This window comes from Podarcis raffonei, chromosome 5 (genome assembly GCF_027172205.1).
Source record: "Podarcis raffonei isolate rPodRaf1 chromosome 5, rPodRaf1.pri, whole genome shotgun sequence".
Lineage (NCBI taxonomy): Eukaryota > Metazoa > Chordata > Lepidosauria > Squamata > Lacertidae > Podarcis > Podarcis raffonei.
This window is the reverse complement of record NC_070606.1, coordinates 5,282,056-5,305,646: the sequence shown is the minus strand read 5'-3', so window position 1 is coordinate 5,305,646 and position 23,591 is coordinate 5,282,056. Positions and strand designations below refer to the sequence as shown.

Sequence of the window (23,591 nt, the reverse complement as noted above, 5' to 3'; positions counted from 1 at the left end):
GAACTTCAATGGTATCCATATGTATAAATGACCCTATATAAACTATAACCTGTACCTCAGACATATAAGCATGTTTTTTAAGTGATTCTATTCATGTGTGGTTATTACATATGCTGTTCCAAGTATTGGGATGTGTCTGAGAGGAGGAAGCAGGCAGATTGGGACAGGAGAACCTAAGTAGGGAAACCACTTTTTAAACGAAAATACTAAAAGTCCCAAGTAAATGTTCAAGTACGTGGTGGGTTGGGAAGCCTATAGGCAACTGCACAAGCTTATCTCACACAGATGCACACAAAGGTGTTTTTTCTATAAAAAAAGAAAACGAAAAAGAAATACTAAATGTTACTTTTTAAAAAGCAAAGAAAAATGTTATGCTGATGTTAAATATTAAACTGTAAGTTGTGTATCAGCATTGTTGGAACTGAGTAAAGTTTATAACATGTTTTAATACTGTTTCAGAAGCCATTTCAAAAAGACATTTTGAAAGTTAATGAATTTTACACGTTTTCTTTGTATGTGCTCTGTTGAGTTTTTGTGCATATTGTCCAATAAAAATACACTGCATGCCCTGTTGTGTTTGCTAATAGCCGTGATTACTGTGGAAGAAATACTTGCTGAAGTTTCTCCCCTCACACTTTCTTATCTACTTCAGTACCATTACTTCCTTCCTTCAGTTCACTCTGAAAATAGAATCATAATAGATGTGAATATTTGATGATAAAGCTTTTCCCCTCCGAATGACCTGGAATTTGCCCCATCTCACCGAAGTATAAAACAGGAGGTTGGATCCAGAGAAAGTTAGTTGCATTTAAATGCCATTGAGATCAACAGTACCTAAGTTAGCCATGACGTATGCTTTTGCACCGATTTCAAGGGTACTTAAATTTGGTTTACACTACAGTCCAATATTCACTGACCTGGGAGTAAGTCCCATTGTATTCAGTGGATACTTACTTTTGAGTAGAGCTTTTCGGAGCGTGTTTTAATTTGCTCTGGATCCGATACATGTTCTTCAGATTTACATTTTGTTTTGGTTTCTACTTTTTGTGGTTACTTAAAGCTTATGCGTTCTTACTTTAAAAGTTGTCTAAAACTTCCATTCAGGGAGTGGAGGGAGGGAGGGTATGTATCATTTTACATGCCCTGCTGGAACCATGCCTATTCGTCTTAAGATCCAAAGTTTGTCTAAGGTCTCAGTTTGTTCCATTGAACATTCCACTTTTCTTTTCATTCCTGAGTTCTTCAAGCCTTTAAATCATTTTTTCTTCATAAAGGGAGTAATAATTGCTAGCAGTCCAGAGAAAACAAAGGAATGAGATAACAGACTGACTGAAGTAAAAGAGGAATTGAATCTGTTTTTGTAACCCCACCCCTCAAAAAAAAAAAAATACTCTGGCCACTCTCACCAAAATATCCTAGGTTTTCATATTCTGTAACTCATAAATACATGCTCCCACTATATAAGGTCATAAAGAAGCATAACACCTACATGGCATACACATAACACTTTTTTCTGAAATGAAACATGGCCCTTTGACCATTCTTCTTGTTTCACAGTTGTCAAATATGCTAGCATGTAGAGCCCACTGGAATTTTAAGTCATCTTTGCTCCAGCAATCCTTTTCATGAAACAACAAACATTTGCATCCACATCATTGACACCATTGCTTGTTTTGTATGAAAACTGCAACTCTGCTTTATATCTATGGCTGGGGTTTAAGGGTTAACTCCATAGCAGGAAGTGGAAACTGTATCCATGCTATATCAGGAGCAGCACCAGAACTCCAGGAATCATGAAATGGTAATATCAAACTCATTATGTGAAAGCGTTATTAGCAAAAAGTAGCCCATAAATTCTTTCAGTTCAAGTAATGTTATACGGATCATACTGTTCACTATGATCAAGCAAAAAAAAAAAAAAGTTTCTTTATATGCATGAATATACTTTAAATTACTGTGTTGCTATGTCTGGAGACAGCTATATGACATGAACCATAGATTCTGAAAGTTGTTAAGAAAGGAGATGCAATTCCCTAAACGAACATTTTAAGAATGTGTCATTGCATTTAACCAGTGTGATCTTCTAGTTAAAAAATGTATTTAAGCAGATTAGAATTTATGGGTTCATGCACATTCACAGAAAACAAAGGCATTGGGAAAATACCTAAAATGCAACATGCAAAACTGCTGGTTGAGAAGCCTCTGCATTCTTACTGTTGCACCTCCTAAACTTTCAGAGGCCAACTTTTGTAGAGTCAGTTCACATATGAGGAGAGAGTACCAGTGACTAAGGGTGTTGTATTTGATTTTATCTTTACAAAAATACAGAAGCAATGAGTATCAGGCAAGCACCCAAGACAGAGATAGTGCTAGTTCTTAAAGCAGCATCAGTTCCGCAAAAAAGCAAAGATAAGGCATTGTTTGGTGCCTCCAAGGCTGCTACTTGCCAGCTGCTGCCACAGTTCCTCATTTACCCCTGCATTCTAACTTTGAAATCATTTCACCAAAGTCCTCAGATGAGGTATGCTCCATAGCTAGTAAGCAGCAGCCACCAAAAACCATGGGATAAATTATGCCATCTCTTAGAAGATCTTTGTTCTGCCTTTTTCATATCCTGTAATACCACTATTTCAAAAGTAGTAATGTTGTGGATCGAGGGCCCGACCCCCGCTATGTGAAATAAACACACAAGGACACGTGATATAAGGTTAATGGGCAAGAAAAGGCCACAACTTTATTGATTACAGCAGTGAAAAGCTATTGGCTTAGGCATTGGATGACTATAGGAGGTGGGTTTATTCAACAGTAGGTGGAGCCTGTTGATGCTGATCCAACTATAGGCTCACCCCCTGATGTCACCGAGGGTCGTGCCATGGCCTCCCGCCAAGCAGGCATCGGACGGAATACACGACCGCCAGATTCCTTTAACGGAATAACCCACGGTAGATAGCATAGGCGATGGCCACACCTAGCCCTTGACACACATGAATCCAATGCCTAACCTACCCACCAATACCACAAAAGTTGTGACGATTGCTACGAGGTAGGCGAAAAAACCAAAAAGCCTAATGCCAAATGGAAAAATTCCTACCAGGCCCCCCAGACAACCGGGGCGACCAACCTAAGGTCCATAGCAAGGCCAAAAAACCTAGACCCTGAGCTAAATGGGAGTGGAGGGTGGGTGACTCGCTGCGGGACGATGACGACTGAGGAGGAGGCGGAGCTGGAGCCGCAGCATTAAGCTGCTAAACACGCCCCCCGGAGACACCTGGTTGGCTGCCTCCGGTGGGCGAGGGCGCCAGCCAGGTGAGGAGGGGCGGGGGCTAAGGCCCCCGGCCAGGGGCGGAGCTCAGGCTCCCGCCCACAACCACTCCCCTCTCTTCCAGGGAGGAGAGTCTTTAGGGTTTTGTTGTTAGTAACGTTAGTACTGTAGTCTAGCGAGTTTGAACAGTTCAATCCTAATATTTAGGGCATTATATCCTGGAGTTCATACAAAGGATAATCCCTTATTCAAAAGTTTTAAGTTCATCCTGGTTTAGGGGATATGACGACAAATTGAATGCTAAGTCTGTCTTCTACAGATGCCGTCTATGATAAATTCTTCATTTTTGTTCTTAGTAAGTATGAAACGATGCAGTTCAAGAGATTTCATCTACCAATTTGAGGTGTTTATAGCAATTAGTGTAATTGTCACACAGGAGATATCTCTCTCTATTTTCACACAAGAGTTCACACCATTTATATACTGCTTAATTACAAGTGTATCTAATTGGTATACAATTATTAACAAGTGCAATATAGACCAAATCAGTTCAAAACTAAATATAAAATCTGAAGTGACTTAAAATGTCTGCTGAGATAAGAACCTACCTGCTACTAACCTGCTTTAAAGAGTCATGCATCTCTTCTGGCAAATATCCAGACTCAGATTTTTGTGGACGTGAAGATGGAGAGCAATTCAGAACTGGGAAAAGTCTACCAAGAATGATTCTGTGCGCACCCTTATTTCTCATACAGCCAAACACTTGATTGACAGAATTAATTTGATTCAGTGTTGGTCACTTGTTCTGTATTTTACATGTTTTATTGTATAGTACTGTACCATGATATTTTTAATGAGTTGGTGGTTTATAAACACTTTTATAAATAAATAAATAAATAAATAAATAAATAAATAAATAATATAAGGCGAGACAGTGATGGAACTGAGAGTCCATAAGGAGTGGTGCAAAGGGTTTTATGAAACTACCTGCTAAGAGGAAACACCTCAGAAACATATTCGAATGGAGTATTTCAGGAACCAAACAAGCCCAGATAAATTGTTATGGCATTCTGACATATCTGCAAAGGGTCCGCAGTCAACAAGGCTGGGTCTTCTCTGTCACTTTCTACTAACCTGAGTTTGTCTGCTTCCACTCTTGCCTGCTACTTTTGCTTTAAAATGCATGGCCAATTATTAACTGCTATATGCATGTTGACTGCGCACACCAGACTATTGCTCTTCTCACATCTCTGGCTCAGAACCTATGACGTGTCCTTGGTTTTCAAAGCCTACCACCTGCGCCGGGAAGAAACGGATTGGTTCGACAAGCCCCGGGAGTCTCGTTTGGAGAACGGACACGGTTTTGACAGAAGACTACCAGACAAGCTAGCTCACTCGAGGCCACCAAGTCAGCATCAAGACCAAGTAAGGAGGCTATGTTTTTAAGCATTGATGTTTTTAAGAAGATTCATGAGTCATACCATCTCTCATAGCTTACAATAGACAGGCCACTCAATTTGTCAAAATGAGGTTTAAGAAAATTCCACCCTTACTCTAGAATACCAGTGCTCATTGTAAAGACAAAGACAAATATTGTTATGTGCAGCCCCAATTCTTTGAAAATTGAGAACTCTGGGGTGCAGTATTTACTTGGGTACATTTTCCTTTGTAATGAACAAAGGACATACATGGGGAGATACAGTTTAACTGCATGGTATGTCCCTAAGCTCAGTGCTTCGTCACCACATTCCCTCGTCTGGTGAAAATATTCATGAAACCTCACCCACACACCTTTTCATTCAGTGCTACCTGGGATGGAAGTATTTTTAGGGGTACCAATGAAGCAGCAATGTGACCTTAGAAGCATGTGTTAGGACAGCCTTTTCAATACTCACAGGGGATCTGAGAATTGTTTCCAGCATCCTGTGACACTACAAGGGATTATGTTGATAGAATTATGTATCTTAGATCAGCTGTGATTCCACATTGCATCTCTTGGGGGTTCAAGAGTTCACAGACTCATTAGGGATCCAGTCTGCTTTGCAGACACGGACCAACTCCTGCGGGCTTTTCTCATATCTAAATAACACATTACATAAATGCATCCTATGTGTGGTTTGTATGTCTTGCAATATAGGACCACTATCCATTACACAGGTTTATAATCATGAAGCATATGAGATACATTTGGAGATTACATTTGGCTGGAATGGAAAAAACAATGGCTGGGAATTAAAAAAACAATCTGTTTTGAGGGCAGTGGTTTTTACACATTGTCATGACCTGTAGCTACAGCTACTGTGTAGTGGAAAGGTGTGACTCACAATTCCAAGTAAATTGTATTGTGCACTTGCAGTCTGTACCCTTCAGATGGGAACCAATGAAATAAACCAGCTGGTCTAGGGTCAGCTAGGCAATTATCTCTCATGAAAGGGAGTAAAGAGTCAGTATTTGCCATAGCAACCTCATATCAAATTGATTCAAGAGACAGGAAAGTGGGCTGCAACCCTATACACATTCTGAATTTAATATAATATACGTTTGAGTAAACATAGATGGGATCCTACTTTTCATCATTTTAAGAATGATTGCTTGCACAATGAGGATAGAATAAATAGGATAGAATTCTGTCCTGGACAAATATTTGTTATATGAGTACAGCAGAGTACCCACAATATACACTGTGTGAGAGAGAGCAAGAGACAAAGACTCATGGGAGCTGGAAAAATGCAATGTCAAAGAAACAAATCTCAGTTCTAACTTGTAGAATTGTATTAACTTAGACTGCATGCAACCCAGAAGCTTCTGTATGCAACTGATTTGGCCCAAAGGTGATCTGAGGAGACAACTTAAGTAGATAGACTTTTGCTGCCACCTGAGGTGCAGATGGAATTTTTGACTGGGAATCCAAACCCCATGTCTCACCTACAATATTCATCGTGGACTGCACTGCAGGGCTCATCAACTACTCTCCCTAAGCAGAGCTCCCTGTCAGCAATAGGGAATAATAGTGTATCACACTGCAGGCGTCTTCTCTACTATTCTGTCAGCTTCAGGCCAAACCAATCCCAAACCTATAATAAGGGTTTCTCTTGACACTTCAAAACGTCACTGTAAACCCCTAAGAGCTTGACTTCAGTAATCCGTGCTGAAGTTCTGTTTTCAGTTCTGTTATAAGCGGGTGGTCTGTGGTCTAAACCACTGAGTCTCTTGGGCTTGCTGATCAGAAGATCAGCAGTTCGAATCCCCGCAACAGGGTGGGCTCCTGTTGCTCTGTCCCAGCTCTTGCCAACCTAGCAGTTCAAAAGCATGCCAGTGAAAGTAGATAAATAGGTACCACTGTGGCGGGAAGGTAAATGGCATTTCCGTGCGCTCTGATTTCCGTCATGATGTTCCGTTGCACCAGAAGCGCTTTGGTCATGTTGGCCACATGACCAGGAAAGCTGTCTGTGAACAAACACCAGCTCCCTCGGCCTGAAGGCGAGATGAGTGCTGCACCCCATAGTCATCTTTGACTGGACGTAACCGTCCAGGGGTCCTTTACCTTTATTTTACCTATAAGCAAGTCTGTTCTGGCCAAACCCCCTGCAGAGGACAATGCAGTATGAGAACAACGAATTCCATTTTCTTTGGAATTTGTATCAACTAAATTACATCATCTGCTTTGTTTATATCTGTGTGCCTCTTTCTCCATTTCCATCTGGGAGAATAAATAGAGAATGAGACACTGAAGTGTAACTGCCCACTTTCCAGTCTCCTCCTTACTTCCTCTATGCTTTTTTATTTGTCTCAGCTAACATTGGTGGAAAAATTAAAACCAGTTTGCATATAAAAGTGAACCTACGTAATCCAGACTTTCCAAAGTTGTAGCTCTGTGAGGTGTTTTGTTGGAAGCCTCTCAGAATGACTGGGGCAGCCTTGTCAGATGGGCAGGGTATAAGAAATATATTATTATTATTATTATTATTATTATTATTATTATTATTATACAGCCATCCTTTGAGCTTCCTACTTCCCAATATTTTGCAATGCAGTTATCCAGTTAAGTAATGTGAACAAAAATGCATATTCTGAGATAAAGTGTGCATAGAAATGCATAAGTTACTAAAATAGCATTAAGAATGCACTATATTACGGAAAACTGCTTTGCAAAAACAAGTATTAAGCTAAATCACATGCAGAAATGTATACATGGGGCGGGGAAATTGCGCTACAATGCTGGTGAATTTTCATGACTTTTTTATTTTTTTAAAAAAAAGCATTGATATGGAAACATGGAAAACTGAGCAGGAAAACAAGGAACTGACAGGAACTGAAATGGACAGATTTGCCCATTCCTACTCTCAGTGGGCTTCAGCAATGCTTTGAAGCCTCCAGGCTGTTGGGTCTCCTCTTCAATAACCACTTCCTTTGCCCCAACTGACTCCATGTTCTGTGGTTACTGAGCATGCTTGTGGCTGGATTGTGCCATTTAGCTTACACGGAACCAGCCCAGCCATTAGCTGGGGTGAAGCTGCTGCCGCCACCACTGCCACCTCAGGTGGCACCAATTTTCAGTGAGATCTTGTGAGGTTTCACTGGAAATCTGTGGGATCTTGCCAGAAGTTGGTGCTGGTGCCACTTCTCTGCCACCAAGAGAAGTAGTAGAGCAGGGCAGCAATTCCTGTTTCACCCCAAGCAGTGAAACAGGATGCCAAGGACCTGTGCCTGTATCGGAACTCACCCATGAGCTTTGCAGAGGGAAAGGTAGTTGAGAACATCGTATTATGCTTTTTTCTAGCAATATACTAGAAAATTATAAGATTGTTCACTTCAGAATTGCTTTCCATTTCATCCAAGCTTTCACATCAACTTCCCAAGTATATGCTTTTTTCTTTTCATTTTTGGTCATTCTCGCCTCTACTATCCTCTATTACCATAGGATGGTGTAAATACAGTTCTCAGACTACAATAAATTTAAACACAGGCCCAATTCAAACCTTCAGGGGGGAAAACCACATAATATAATTATCCTTCAGACCACCACAGGTAATGGGCTGCATATTTTTCAAAAAAAAACATACCCTGCATACATTGGAGGCTAGCATGTCAAGGAGAAAGTTTTCAGACTAGCTTTCTTCCTGATGTGCTATCCAGGTGCAGGATTTTGTTTGTTTCGTTAGAAACACCGGAGAGCATTCAGAAAAGCAAATCATCACCTACAGTTTAAAGTGGTAAAGCCCTAGGCAAATCATATTGTTTGCTTTCCTTGAAAATGTAAATCAAGTCCATGACATTCCTGTTCTTTACAAGACTATTATTTGGCTTAATTTGTATTCATGACTCCCGTCTGAGCCTTGAAATAATGATTCCTCCCCCCTTTAGTTCTTTAATGTACTAAGCATTTAAATCTCAAATCCAGTACGTGGCCCCATTTCTTTCGGTCTGTTCAAGCACATTATAAAGAAACAAATTTGTTCAAAACCATTTGGCCAACAGCACTCACCAGCCCGGATTTGCTGGGAGGTCACAATAAATATGCAGTTCAGCAGACATCAGAGCCACCAAAATGACAGGCAGGGGAGCTCTAGCCAAAAAGCAGCAAAGCTAGCTTCTTGCTTTCTCACATATTTTCCCCAGAAGCTGTTTAATCTAACAGATCCAACTTCTGTTTGAACGTAATCTGCAGTAAATTCAGAAGTGACCTGTAATTCATCTAACTTTGATTCCCAGCATTTCCTGAAGTGGGACATCTGATCATTTGAGGGATGAGGGGACAAGATAGTGCAACTTACGTTAGGAGCTAAAGAAACTGCAGTTGCCTCAAACTTCCTGTACACTTCAATATAACCATTTCCTATGCTCTAATTCCCTACACATGGGACACGGGTGGCGCTGTGGGTTAAACCACAGAGCCTGGGACTTGCCGATCAGAAGGTCAGCGGTTCGAATCCCTGTGACGGGGTGAGCTCCCGTTGCTCAGATCCTGCTCCTGCCAACCTAGCAGTTTGAAAGCACGTCAAATGCAAGTAGATAAATAGGTACCGCTCCAGCGAGAAGGTAAACGGCGTTTCCGTGCGCTGCTCTGGTTCTCCAGAAGCGGCTTAGTCATGCTGGCCACATGACCCGGAAGCTGTATGGCGGCTCCCTCAGCCAATAAAGCGAGATGAGCACCGCAACCCCAGAGTCGGCCACGACTGGACCTAATGGTCAGGGGTCCCTTTACCTTAGTTCCCTACACAGTACAAGCAGAGTTCTGCCAGGCTAAAATATGGGCTATAATCATCAGTTCCTGTCGGGACAACAGTCTTTTCAGAACAGACCCAGGACCTATTATGCTCAGGCACATCTTGGGTGCTCCAGTCTGCAGGTTTTTAGCATTAGCCAGTCATGGTTTTACTGCTTTCCCTGGGAAAATGATAACTTATTTTTCATACTCCAGATATAGCTGGATGTGTGCATAGATGCATGCATGCACACACATTCCACTGTGTTTTGTCCACACTAATGGGAATGCAGAACAAAACCAAATGAACAACGGAGTAATGAAGCACTGAAGCTTGCTATTTTAGCATCTTGTTTATGCTTTTCTCATTAAGCCTACTGTACAGTTCCTGGTTGTTGTTTTTTAATGTACGCCTTTCAATGTGAATGAAAAATCACTTTTAATACCACCACCACCCTACAAAACACTGCTAAATGTTAGCAATCAGAAAGAAAACTGTGAAGATGTGTCCAAAGGAGGAGGCTCAGCTGCCTGAAACACCATTGTTCACATCGAAACCACATCTACACCTGCAGTAGACAGCTGCTCCATTCGTTTACTTTTGCAAGCTCTCCATGCAGAAGAAGTACAGGGAAGATACATAATAACTGGATGGCAACTTCTTGTAGATGCTCCCTTAAAAATGAGTTAATAAAATGTGTAGAAGCATCCCAACACACTCACACAGCAATTCACATAGAATGGGGAGGTTGTGCAGGAGACCAGTGGCTGAGGCATGAAGGAGCGAGCAACGATTTCTGCATCAGCCCTCTAGCCTTACCCAGGAATGTTGCTTCGTGCATCCTGTTGGGAAGAACAGAGGCCATTGCATCAGATGTTTGTACCTGTCTATTTAAAAAAAGGATCAGTCTTGAGCGGAGGGCTGGACTGAGTCACCGGATCTGCTCCCATCTTACTTCAGCCAGAATGCCTTGGGTGCCCAGAGGCATTCTGGGCTAGGGAAGATGGCAGCAGCTCCGTGCACACAGCCTGGCACACTCCTCTAAGGGCCAGGCAGTACCGAGAGGAATTGCCAGCACTCCCAGCTGCAGCATCTTTCAGCAATGTTGCTGCTCCTCCTAGTCCTTGCTGTGCTTCTGATGTGCCAATCTGAAGTTCAAGTTGCAGACTCTTGTTACTGGCCCGTCTCCTGCACATCTGACCACAGCCTGACAACAGATTTAGCAAACACAACTTTTCTCACCCACCCCTCTTATTTTCATGCCAGGTAAGGTTTTTCCCTGGTGTACTCTGGGAAGAAAAAAATTGAGGCACCTTAACTGGAAGCCCATTCATTTAGATCCTTCTCAGACGAAGGTGCATTTCCCAATGCATCTGCCTCTCGTATAAATAGATGAACAGGCTAATCTAGTTTTTCCTCTGAATTTTAACATTCAAACCCACTTGTCATAGAATCATAGAATAGTAGAGTTGGAAGGGACCCCAAGAATTCAACCCCCTTCAATGCAGGAATCTCAAGTAAAGCATCCATGGCAGATGGCCATCCAACCTCTGCCTAAAAACCTCCAAGGAAGAAGAGTTCACCATTGACCGAGGGAGACCATTCCACTGTCAAACAGCTCTTACTGTCATAAAGTTCTTCCTGATGTTGAATCAGAAGCCATTGATTTGAGTCCTATCCCCCAGATTAGGATAAAGCAGACTTCCATGTGACAGCCCTTTAGATATTTGAAGATGGCTATCAAATCTCTCAGTCTCCTCATTAAGCATTCTTCATAAGGCTTGGTTTCCAGACCTTTGATCATCTTGCTCACCCTACTCTGCGCATGTGGTCACCCAACATTACAAGTTGTCACCCCCACCAGTTAACTCTTCTGCCGACAAGCACGCAGAGTCCTATTTCTACATGTGTCATGCATAATACTGTTGCACACCTCCCCAATCTCCAAGAGGTCTGAGATTCCATGGATTACAGGTGCTTATCCAGGGTTCGTGTTTCCTTCTGAATAAAGGACAGCAGAGAATGTGGTGCCTTATGATCTATGGGAGGGATTCATAGCAGGGCCTTGCTTGCCCTAGAGCTGCTGCCTTGGATTCCAACAGAAATCTAACCGCTCTGACCCTCACTACCCAGCTTGCTGCTTCTAGCTCACATCACTCCACTCTCTGCTCTCAACGCTGCCTCTGTCCTTTTAAGTACCTGCAAGTTGAGGAAAGGGATTGCACCCACTTGTCTTCTCCCACAGAGCCCCTTCCTTTGTTCCCCTCAGTGGCTCATCAGCTAGGCCAGGGGTCAGCAAACTTTTTCAGCAGGGGGCCAGTCCACTGTCCCTCAGGCCTTGGGGGGGCGGACTATATTTTGAAGAGAGAGAAAATGAACAGATTCCTATGCCCCACAAATAGCCCAGAGATGCATTTTAAATAAAAGGACCCATTCTACTCATGTAAAAACACGCTGATTCCTGGACCATCAGCGGGTCGGATTTAGAAGGCGATTGGGCCAGATCCAGCCCCCGGGCCTTAGTTTGCCTACCCATGACCTAGGCTGTCACCTCACCAAGAAGCTAGCCTGGCTATTCCAAGAATTAGAAGCGGGGACAGGCATATAGCCTAATCTCTCTCCCAAACTCCTGACAATCCATCTCTGGCCTTCTAAAAGAACCAAGGCAGACAGGGTATTTCAATTGTAAAATCAGCCAGCCAGAGAAGGAGGTGGAAGGTGAAGAAGCTTCTTCATCAGGATCTCCCATAGGTTTGCTGCCTTGATGGAGCTTCCCTGATCAACACAGAAGTTTTATATTCTGATTTTATCCTGTGGACCATCCTGAGACCTGCGGGGATAGGGCAGTATACAGATTTAATAAATAATAATAATAAAGTTTTGGTGATGGTAGCTCTGAGCTTTTCATTATAGTTTTAAAGGACTTTGGGGTCTGCCAGCTGCAGGCTCTTCTCCAGTGCAAAGTCTCACCCCCCTCACAGTTCTTCCCGTGGAAACAGCTGGAGGTGCCGCCTACTGTACAAAGGAAAGAATCGCAGCTACTACTCCACACACCTTTGTCCAGGCCCACCTCTACCACGTGCTCCTGATGGGATGCTTCCCTCGGGCTGAAAAAGGTTCACCGCCCCATTTTACAGGGACAAATAACCTCAGCCCAGATATAACCATTCAGAGTTCTCTGAGCCATATATTGTCCTCTCAGTCTGCACTCTACATGGGCAGAGAAACACATAGCTGCATGACAGAAGGAAATTCAGTCTGTGCTGCTTTCGCATGCAGATGCACAGCAGTTAATGATGCAGAAGCCCTTTTGTAAAAGCTGGCAACCCAGCTGTCTTAAAACCATCCAGCCCTGCCTCCCTTTTATAGCAGGGGGTGGTCCGCCAGATTTTGTTGGACTACACCATGCCTGACCACTGGCCATGCTGGTTGAGGTGGATGGAGATTGGAGTCCAACAGCGTCTTGAGCATAGCTCACATTTTGTAGCCTTGTTTTCTTTGTGGAGACAGGAGTGCTCCAGCAAGACTTCCGTATGCCTTAAAACATTGGGGGGGGGGCAACCCCTAAAACAAGTTAATGCACATAACATTCTCAGAGGGAAACTGGGGGTTGCATAGTCTCTCTTTGTTTTGTCTTGTTATTTGCAGCGCTACATATTTTTGTGTTACGTTTTCCTAAATTCTGTTTCTGGGCAGAGGAATAACTTTCGGTGTTTGTAATGTAACACAAAAAGCCAACATCTCTTCTCCATCTCCACCCTCACCCTCTCCTTAGAAGCATACTGCTGTATAGGTTGACTTCATAATGCCAACCACAGTTTAAGCACAGTTTCCTACAAGCAATAAAAAAAGGATATTACTGATCTCTGGGTACCAGTAAACTCTAAAGTCTATGTTTATAAGGCTGTTTATCACAAGGATTTATACTGATTGTAAAACACTGCAGGTGGAAGTAATAAAAATATAATAGGCCAAGGCAGCAATCCTTACTTGGGAGAAAAACCCAGTGAGCTTACTTCTGAGTAGACGTACATATGATTGCACTGTAAGGCAAGTGCTTATTCTTTCTTTGGCTATGCATTCTCCAAAAAAGACATGTCAGTGCACAAGTTCTAGCCATCTGTTTTAAAATGGGATGACCGTGTCAAAATAAATGAGGCTATAAATTACAATTTATAGGTCCTATATATATAATTTATAACAAAACCACATCCAGTTCAATTCATACGTTACATCATGCTTAAAAGACCCCTCAACATTGATTCCCTTGTATGATGCAAAGACCAACAAAGAATAAAAAGTGCCCAGTTTTTCTGAAATATTTCTAAAGTTAATTCTCTAATCTCATAATTGTTTATATCCATGTGCCATTAAGTCCCAAATGTTCCTCTTCCACTGCTCTATGGAAGGTATTCTATCTATTTTCCATGCCCTCAAAATGTAAACCAGGCTCAGAGCAATGCAACGAATAACCAAAATCTGTGCATTGCTCTGAGCCTGGTGCCTTATGTATTCCAAGAGCATTATTACCTTATTGAATTGGAATATTTTCTTACAGCTCCTCCAGGAAATCTGTTTATTGAGCATTCCTTGAGGTTTGATTGCACGGTGCTTATGTGGAGGTTAGGCTATGTTTTTTTGTGAAGCCGCTATGCAACAATGAGCATTGATCCTAATTTGCTTGTGGGGTGTTTATAACTCTTCTGGTTACTCATTAGTTCACATAATCTTCTGTGCACTTTCCCCTCACTTTCATCATCAAATCCCAAAGTGGATTTGTTAGGCTAGGGCAACAAATCATTTAATTCAGTTTAACTGAGCAACCTAAACTTCTGGTATGCACTTGAATCCTCCTGCAAAATAGAGACCGTCTGGAGCACCCTTAACTGCCCCCTCCCAATAATTTAAATAATCCCAATGTGTGATAAAGTACCACTGGCTTTCTTGCATCTCCAGCAAATATCTGTTAGCTGATCTATCTTGTGTATGACACCATTTATATATTACTTTATTCAATCTCTGTTTGAGGCTCATTGCCATCTGCCGGCATATAGAGAGCCTTATCTCACCCAAAATCTCCACATTAAATTATTTCTTCCAGTTCTGTGTAGTCCTCCATCCCTCTTTTGTACACTTTGGAAAGCAAACTTCTTCGTCTTCTTTTTTCCAGGCAGTAAAAGGTTTCCAAATGCTGTTAAATCTCTGCTTATAAATGCTCTCCTCATAACAGGCTGTATATAAAAAACTGTAATTGAATTGCTATAGCTGAATGTACTCAGCTGCTCAGTTTGTGAGATAGGGTAGATTTTTTTGCTTTGAATCCCCCCCTTTTAAATATAGGGTGTAAGCAGAAACAAAATAAAAAAATTCCTTCCAGTAGCACCTTAGAGACCAACTAAGTTTGTTATTGGTATGAGCTTTCGTGTGCATATCTGAAGAAGTGTGCATGTACACGAAAGCTCATACCAATAACAAACTTAGTTGGTCTCTAAGGTGCTACTGGAAGGAATTTTTTTATCTTGTTTTGACTACGGCAGACCAACATGGCTACCTACTGGTAGGTGTAAACAGAGATTGTAATAGTAAAACTCTTCCCATTCATGTAAGTGTGAGGCGGCATTTGAGACCCTCTTTTCCTGAGATGGTCAATGGGAAGAGGTTTAGCAAACCCATGTGCCACAATACCGTCATTCCTTAGATCAACAGTGGATACTTGGGGATAAGATGGCACAAACTACGAAGTTCCTAAACTATAGATTTTAAAGTATAACAGAAAGGGTGAAAGCGAGGTTGTGTAATTCACCACTTCAAATGAGTCCATCCTAACACAGATTTTCTCCTCTTCTGCTTTTTGTTTGTTTGTTGTGTATATTAGTACAAGCATTTGCTTGCAATGTTTACTTAGACCCTTAAACTCCTCTCAAAAATCGTAGCACAAGGGCTGTTAAATAGCAGATAGAAACTTTCAGTACATGCTTCTATAGATTGTTTTCAACCATTAAGATGCTAGCTATCAAGTTTGGCAATGGTCTCTCATAACATACATCAAATTTTAAAACAGTGCAGGGTAGTCGCCATGCTGTTTAAACTCCAGTGGTGCCTCTTACTCTTTAGTAGTCCAATTGAAACCCTTAAGATTGCAACGGTTTAAATTGCAAGTGATGTAACTTTATTTGAATATGATTCCCATCACTTCGGGAAATATGTTTGCCATTTGCAGTTTTGTCTGTCAGCGCAGGTTGATGATGAAAGAGGACACAGTACTGAACTTCTCCTTCTCTATGGCTCCTATTACAGGCACAGGAGCCATCTTTCAATTTAGGACTTAACAGACCTTTCAATGTAACTGCTTACAGCTATTATTCCTCTACTAAGGAAGAACAGGGTTACTTTGTCTAAGCTTAACAATTGAGCCTATTAGATAAGTCACCATCCATCTCTGCTGCTGCTTTGCCTTGTGCCTTTGAGGGTTCTTCTTCTTTTCTTTAATTTTTATTTATAAGTTTTCAGTTATACACTCATATCATTTCCCATTCTTATACAGTAGTTCTTTTGAACTTCCCACCCAGCATTCCGTGACAGTTCTTTGCACATCTTAATTAACTGCATATACAATAATACCTTAACCTTATTTTCCACCTTCCCATAAACTTTTTAATGTCAACTGCTGGTCAAAAGGCAACCCCTACCTGGGATTTATATTTAAGATCTTTTTTCCCCTTTTTTCCTTTTTGTAAATATTCCCCTAAATACTCCCTTGAGTTTTATTTCTATTGTGATTTTTCATGTGCTTCATTATTAAATCACTCCAGATGTGCAAACACAAATAGCAGAAATACTGGGGCATTTTTTGGCTTGGATGAAATGAACCTTGTGTGGGCAATTTATACCCCAAAGCTTGAATGTGGCAGCAAAAAATCCCCTGAGCCACATACCCACCTGCTTATTCACTAAAGGCAAGATGTATCTAAGGGTGGCTGGAGTCATATTGGATGAAGCAATCCTTCAGATACCATGGCCCTAGCCGCTTAGGGCAGGGGTCAGCAAACTTTTTCAGCAGGGAGCCGGTCCACTGTCCCTCAGATCTTGTGGCGGGCCGGACTATATTTTGAAAAAATAATAATGAACGAATTCCTATGCCCCACAAATAACCCAGAGATGCATTTTAAATAAAAGCACACATTCTGCTCATGTCAAAACACCAGGCAGGCCCCACAAATAACCCAGAGATGCATTTTAAATAAAAGGACACATTCTACTCATGTAAAAACACACTGATTCCCAGACTGTCCGTGGGCCGGATTGAGAAGGCGATTGGGCTGGATCTGGCCCTCAAGCCTTAGCTTGCCTATCCATGGCTTAGGGCTTTAAACGTCAACATCAGAATTTTGAGTCAAGTCCCGAAGCAAACAGGGAAGCAGTGATACTGACATGGGAGAAATGTTACACTTATATAGGAACAGAGCACTTCACAGAGGTCAGGATCTCAGTTTGGGGTGATTACAAAAATCATCATGAGGTGGCAGAATATGGTTGATTAGAAATGACCTTGGTTGACCCAGCTATGCAAGTGAACGGAAAAGAGCAGCCTGGCTTGTGGTGCTTGGTGCCTCACTGGGCCATGGCATCTCTGTTGCTGGCTTTCTCCTCATGGGAGTGCCCTGGTGCCACATTCCTGCATGTCATGGAAGAACCAATCTCAGGAACTAAAATCAGGATATCTTGCTGTGGGGTGAGAGAGAGGGAGAGGTTCCAAAAATAGCACGTTTACTAGATTTTTGTTTTACTGATAAGTCATTGTGAAACAAGCATGTTCTGTCTTTAATCAGCCTGCACACTTTATATTCCATAGATTATTGGGAAGCCTATTCAATACATCTTTCCCCATGCAAGGCTGAAATTGCCGAGGGACCCAAAGGACCACTCTGTTTCAGGTAAAGCAAGCAAGAACATCTGGCTTCACAAGAATATGGATTATATGGCATGCAAATGAAGTATGAGGTGACTGTCCATCATATAGTAAGCAGTTGTTCATCTTGGATAAGTGGCAACACTCAATGAGAACAGAACATGATACATGTTAGATACAGTGTTAGAAACTGAGATATGAAAGCTAGGAGCTAAATGGCACCCTAAACCTAGGTTATGGGTGCAACAACAGAATGTCTAGGTGCGCTTTCTTTATAACAAGAATACAAAGCTGAAAATGAATGAACTGCAGATAAAATATTATGTTCATTTTTCACATGGTCTAATTCTTCCCCTGCCCACCACCCTAATATTCTTAAAAGGGTCTCTTCTCAGTCTTCAGAGAGTAGCTGGAAGGGGGGGCAAAAAAAAAGGTCCTCCTTTCCTCCACTCTGCAGTTTTTTAATCTGAAATCTTAGGCGCAGTACTGCACCCAGAGCTCAGAAACTGCTTGCCCTAATGAAATCCCCTGACGCAAAATGCGCCTAGAACAAGAGGAGTTTTGAACACTGGTTAGGTGCAACAATGCTTTATTAAAAAATAAGTTAAACACTATGTAAATAAATAGAGAAATAAATACTTTAAGAACCATGCTTCTGAAGGACATGCAAATGGCTGTTTGTATATATGTATCAATTTGTCTCCATACCCTCTTTTCTGTTGATTGGATGTTTTAAGCCTCCCTATTGTCAAGGCTTAAAACATCCAATCAACAGAAAAGAGGGTATGGAGACAAATTGATATATATATACAGACAAAGCCTCTTTTAAGCCTCCCTATTGTCAAGGCTTCAAGCAGTATGTGGACCGAGAACTCCCAGAAGTGCAAGCTGGATTTAGAAGAGGCAGAGGAACCAGAGACCAAATTGCAAACATGCGCTGGATTATGGAGAAAGCCAGAGAGTTCCAGAAAGACATCTACTTCTGCTTCATTGACTATGCAAAAGCCTTTGACTGTGTCGACCACAGCAAACTATGGCAAGTTCTTAAAGAAATGGGAGTGCCTGATCACCTCATCTGTCTCCTGAGAAATCTCTATGTGGGACAAGAAGCTACAGTTAGAACTGGATATGGAACAACTGATTGGAACAAAATTGGGAAAGGAGTACGACAAGGCTGTATATTGTCTCCCTGGTTATTTAACTTATATGCAGAATTCATCATGCGAAAGGCTGGGCTGGATGAATCCCTAGCCGGAATTAAGATTGCTGGAAGAAATATCAACAACCTCAGATATGCAGATGACACAACCTTGATGGCAGAAAGTGAGGAGGAATTAAAGAACCTTTTATTGAGGGTAAAAGAGAAGAGCGCAAAATATGGTCTGAAGCTCAACATCAAAAAAACGAAGATCATGGCCACTGGTCCCATCACCTCTTGGCAAATAGAAGGAGAAGAAATGGAGGCAGTGAGAGATTTTACTTTCTTGGGCTCCATGATCCCTGCAGGTGGTGACAGCAGCCACGAAATTAAGAGATGCCTGCTTCTTGGGAGGAAAGCAATGACCAACCTAGACAGCATCTTAAAAAGTAGAGACATCACCTTGCCAACAAAGGTCCGTATAGTAAAAGCTATGGTTTTCCCAGTAGTGATGTATGGAAGTGAGAGCTGGACCATAAAGAAGGCTGATCGTCAAACAATTGATGCTTTTGAATTATGGTGCTGGAGGAGACTCTTGAGAGTCCCATGGACTGCAAGAAGATCAAACGTATCCATTCTGAAGGAAATCAGCCCTGAGTGCTCACTGGAAGGACAGATCCTGAAGCTGAGGCTCCAATACTTTGACCACCTCATGAGAAGAGAAGACTCCCTGGAAAAGACCCTGATGTTGGGAAAGATGGAGGGCACAAGGAGAAGGGGACGACAGAGGATGAGATGGTTGGATAGTGTCTTCGAAGCTACAAACATGAGTCTGACCAAACTGCGGGAGGCAGTGGAAGACATAAGTGCCTGGCGTGCTCTGGTCCATGGGGTCACGAAGAGTCGGACACGACTAAACGACTAAACAACAACAACATTGTCAAGGCTATGGGATGCGGGTGGCGCTGTGGGTTAAACCACAGAGCCTAGGACCTGCTGATCAGAAGGTCAGCGGTTCGAATCCCCATGACGGGGTGAGCTCCCATTGCTCGGTCCCTGCTCCTGCCAACCTAGCAGTTCAAAAGCACATCAAAGTGCCAGTAGATAAATAGGTACCGCTCCAGCAGGAAGGTAAACGGCGTTTCCGTGCGCTGCTCTGGTTTGCCAGAAGCAGCTAAGTCATGCTGGCTAAATGACCCAGAAGCTGTACGCCGGCTCCCTCGACCAATAAAGCAAGATGAGCGCCGCAACCCCAGAGTCGGTCACAACTGGACCTAATGGTTAGGGGTCCCTTTACCTTTTTATTTTCAAGGTAGAGCCCCCTGGCCAGCTTAGGTTCCCCCCCCGGCAAATGCACTGGGCTGCCCCCTCCCTCTGCATAGGTCTGGGTGCCACAGCTGGAAGACTATTGCTGCAGCTCCCCCCTCCACTGGGAGAGCCCCTTCTTCTGTACACACACCCTCCCCCCTCCTTTATTTCATGGAGGTTTGTCATTTCTACATATTTTTTGTATGCATAAACAACAAAAATGCAAAGTGAATAAACTAACACCTCAAGAGTTTATGCCTCTGAACCAAGCCCTTCAACAGAATGTTGTTGTTTTTACATAAGCTGGTGGGGTGCGGTTCTTCTGAAAGAATAGAGCTCAAACCAAACAGGTTCAAATGAAATTTCAGATGATTTATATGATTTGCATATATTAGGGTTTCTTGGGGAAAAAACATTAATATGTTATTTAAGTGCCCTGTAAAACTAAATGATGATGATGATGATGACTATACACTAAGGAGTAGGACAGAACAACCAATTCTGTTCTTTGTGTATTGAAACATGTGCTTTAAGTTTAAATGCTAGTTATTTTTTGTTTCCTATGAAATTATTTGCCTATGGTAATGTGTTGCCAGAGATCAAATTGGGATCTCAGTTAAAAACATGCTCAATTAATTGCCATTCCTCAAGCTTTGAAGCAACTTGAAAGGATTTTATCTAAATGTATAAAATTCCCTTTGAAATGTTGTTTCTCCAACAAGAAGTTTCATGATAATCAGGAGGTCAGAGTTTTAAGAAGATTTCCTGTGGAATTCATTGAGCCTCTTGTTGATTGCTGACTGGTTTTCTAGCATAACAATCAACTCTCTGAAGAGAGGGAGAAAATAATAGAAATAAGAAATCTGCTCTTAGGTATGGAAATTCAAATTCAGACATTTTTGGCTACTTCTCACACCTCTCTTCTCACACTAAGGATCACTCTCCCAGTATATATATCTGAAGGTAGTTTATCATGGGAACTTCCTTTTTCCAGAACCACTGGAAACCTTCTTCTGCCCCAGCTGCAAGAAAACATGTCTCTCCCCTATCAGCCTCTACAGCCACAGCAGGAGCCACAACTCTCCCAACAGTTTGACTTCACCCCCAAAAGTGCACTCCTCCATTGTCCCCCAAGACAGACGGAGGCCAACAACTTCACAGAATGTTTGATCACACAAGACATATCATATTTGGTTACTACCATAAATGTCACTTGAACACATTTGTCAGCAAAATATCCTGATTCGTGACAGAACAGGGGGAGACGGAGGAGGAGGAGCGTTTTGGGTCCATGGGTGCCTTGTGTTCAAAAGAACGTGTGAGGGCAGGGGGGTCTGGTGGAGGTTTGCAAGTGTGTTGAGCTCGAATGGATGCAGACAGTATGTGTAACAACTTCGTGGGTGTGCTCACACTTTGCTTACCATGTAAAATGAGCTCGTCACCAAAAGGCCCATTCACATGAAGGTCTAATTTAAGATAAGCTCTGCTAGATCAGGCCAAAGGCCCATCTGTTCCACTTTCCTGTTCTCACAGTTGCCATCCAGGCACCTTTGGGAAGCCCAGAAGCCAGACCTGAGCACAAGAGCCTTCTCTCCTCCTGTGGTCTCCAGCCACTGCCCTGCCTTCCACAGTGTGTGTGTTTGTGTGTGTGTGTGAGAGAGAGAGAGAGACATTGTATTCCGATAAAAACAGAAGATAACTTAAACGACTGCAAGCATGTGCAGTTAATGCTGGAAGACGGCACTGAGCAATTAGCCTTTTATGACTTGATACTGTAATCACATTTGTGATTCTGGCTTTTATCTCAGGAATTCCCCCCACCTCCCCCCCCCAAAAAAAAATATTGGGAACATATAAATTATAGAGATTGCGGGCTACATTAAGCATGCATGAATTGCTATCATATTAGTACTTAGATTTCTTAATCTCTTTAGTGGAATAAAACTACCATTACCAATTTTGCTCAGAAGAGAGATCGGTGAAATTTTATTCTGCTTTCTGGGAATATTCAGGGCTTTGACGTTCTTTTGCTCAACTTTTATGAAGCTTTTTTTAATTTTTATTTTTTAAACAGCCATGGCTCGCAAGCAAATTAAAAGCTCGTCTTGGTTTAGCATCTCACCTTCTTGACATCAACCACTTTCTGTAGTTCACTTTGTATGATCATGGGCAATAACTAATAATGATATCTCCTGAATGGACAAGGGATTACACAGCAAAACTGAAATATACTCAGAGTCGCAAAGTGATTTCATGCTCTTTATTCAGCTCATAGTGGTGAGGAGGAATGAATGAAAGTCCCCTCAAAGTATCTGCTTTATATACATTATTTACACAATGGGCTGCACATGATTGGCTAATTCCGGAATTCTACTGTAAGCCGATCAGGTTGTGGATTCACTTCTATCTGGAGCATGATTGGGTAGTTCCTGCCAACCAATCATACTGCTGCATTGTTCTAGGACCAATCAGACTGCTGCATTCTGAATCCTATTGTTCTAGGACCAATCAGACTGCTGCAGTTTGGATCCTATTCAACTCAGTACATAACAAAAACAAACTTTGGTTTTCTTACATCAGTCAGCTGACAGATAATATTAATTCTTGCATCACTTCTCGGTCTTTTGTCTAAGGTCAAGTGTAGTGTGTGTATTAGTTCTTTTACAAAATAGGGAAAACCTAGTTATTTAATGGTATTTACTATTTTACTGTGGTTTTTATATTATTGTTTGTGTTTTACATATATTTGAGTACTTTAGTAGAAAACCAGCAAGTAAGAATGAAAATAGAGAAATATTGATCACTACCGCTGCCTTTTTTCTATGCATTTTTAATATGTGTGTGCTTTTTCCCCTCCTGGATGCAGGCAATGGACTTGGGATCCGAGTTGTAGGAGGGAAAGAAATTCCTGGAATCAATGGAGAAATTGGTGCTTACATTGCTAAGATCCTGCCTGGTGGAAGTGCTGAGCAAACAGGGAAACTTGTAGAAGGTAAAGTACTTACCCTGTCTTGTTCAAAGCTATTCAGGAAATGTGTGCAGAGATCACTTATCCTTGAGGAGAAACAGAGGGAGTCGTGGGAAATACAAGACAGGGGACCTAGTCATTCCTCAGCTATAGGATGGAAGGCTCTCCCTAGAGAGGCCTGTCTGGTGTCAAGACTACTAATTTTTGGCAGCCAGCAAGAGGCATTTGAGTGCTCAGTTTTTTCTCCTGCTGCTTGTTAGTTCACCATTTTGGTGGTGATCATATTGATGGAATTGCAGAAGAGGGGTTTCAGTTGTCGGGAACTGGTGTATGATCAGATTACGTTTGTAATTGTATTTTATTGTATGAGAGAGGGGGGCGAGAGATTTGATGTAAGGTTGTAGAATAATAAATAAATATTAAATGGTTAATACAGCAAGATCACCACAATGAAGTCCAAAACACAAAGAGCTAAGGAGATAAATGAATCATGGGAAATCAGTCCCTCTCTAACTGAGTGGGGGTCCCTCTGGGTGGGTCCAGGACATGGCTAAAATCTCTTTAGGTGATGGGGTGGTCCCCACTGCCTTTTCTAAGGAAGGCCACCCTGGATCCAATAGTTATTGACAGCTGCACCCAGTTGCTAACATTATTATTATTATTATTATTATTATTATTATTATTATTATTATGATTATTATTATTATTACAATTTCTATACCGCCCTATACCTGCAGCTCTCAGCTCCCCTGCTGATTCTCCTTGATCTCTCAGTGGCCTTTGATATCATTGGCCATGCT

The 23,591-nt window shown here is 42.0% G+C and overlaps 1 protein-coding gene across 1 annotated transcript in view; it reads left to right on the top strand.

The window, feature by feature from the left end:
• The window catches only part of PCLO (piccolo presynaptic cytomatrix protein), a 204,764-nt gene that overhangs the window by 108,032 nt on the left and 73,141 nt on the right, over positions 1–23,591 (top strand). Inside the window, exons 7-9 of the mRNA XM_053387679.1 lie at positions 4,551–4,687; positions 17,321–17,402; positions 22,690–22,815. Coding sequence (XP_053243654.1) covers positions 4,551–4,687; positions 17,321–17,402; positions 22,690–22,815 — 345 coding nt within the window. The remainder of the gene's footprint in view (positions 1–4,550; positions 4,688–17,320; positions 17,403–22,689; positions 22,816–23,591) is intronic.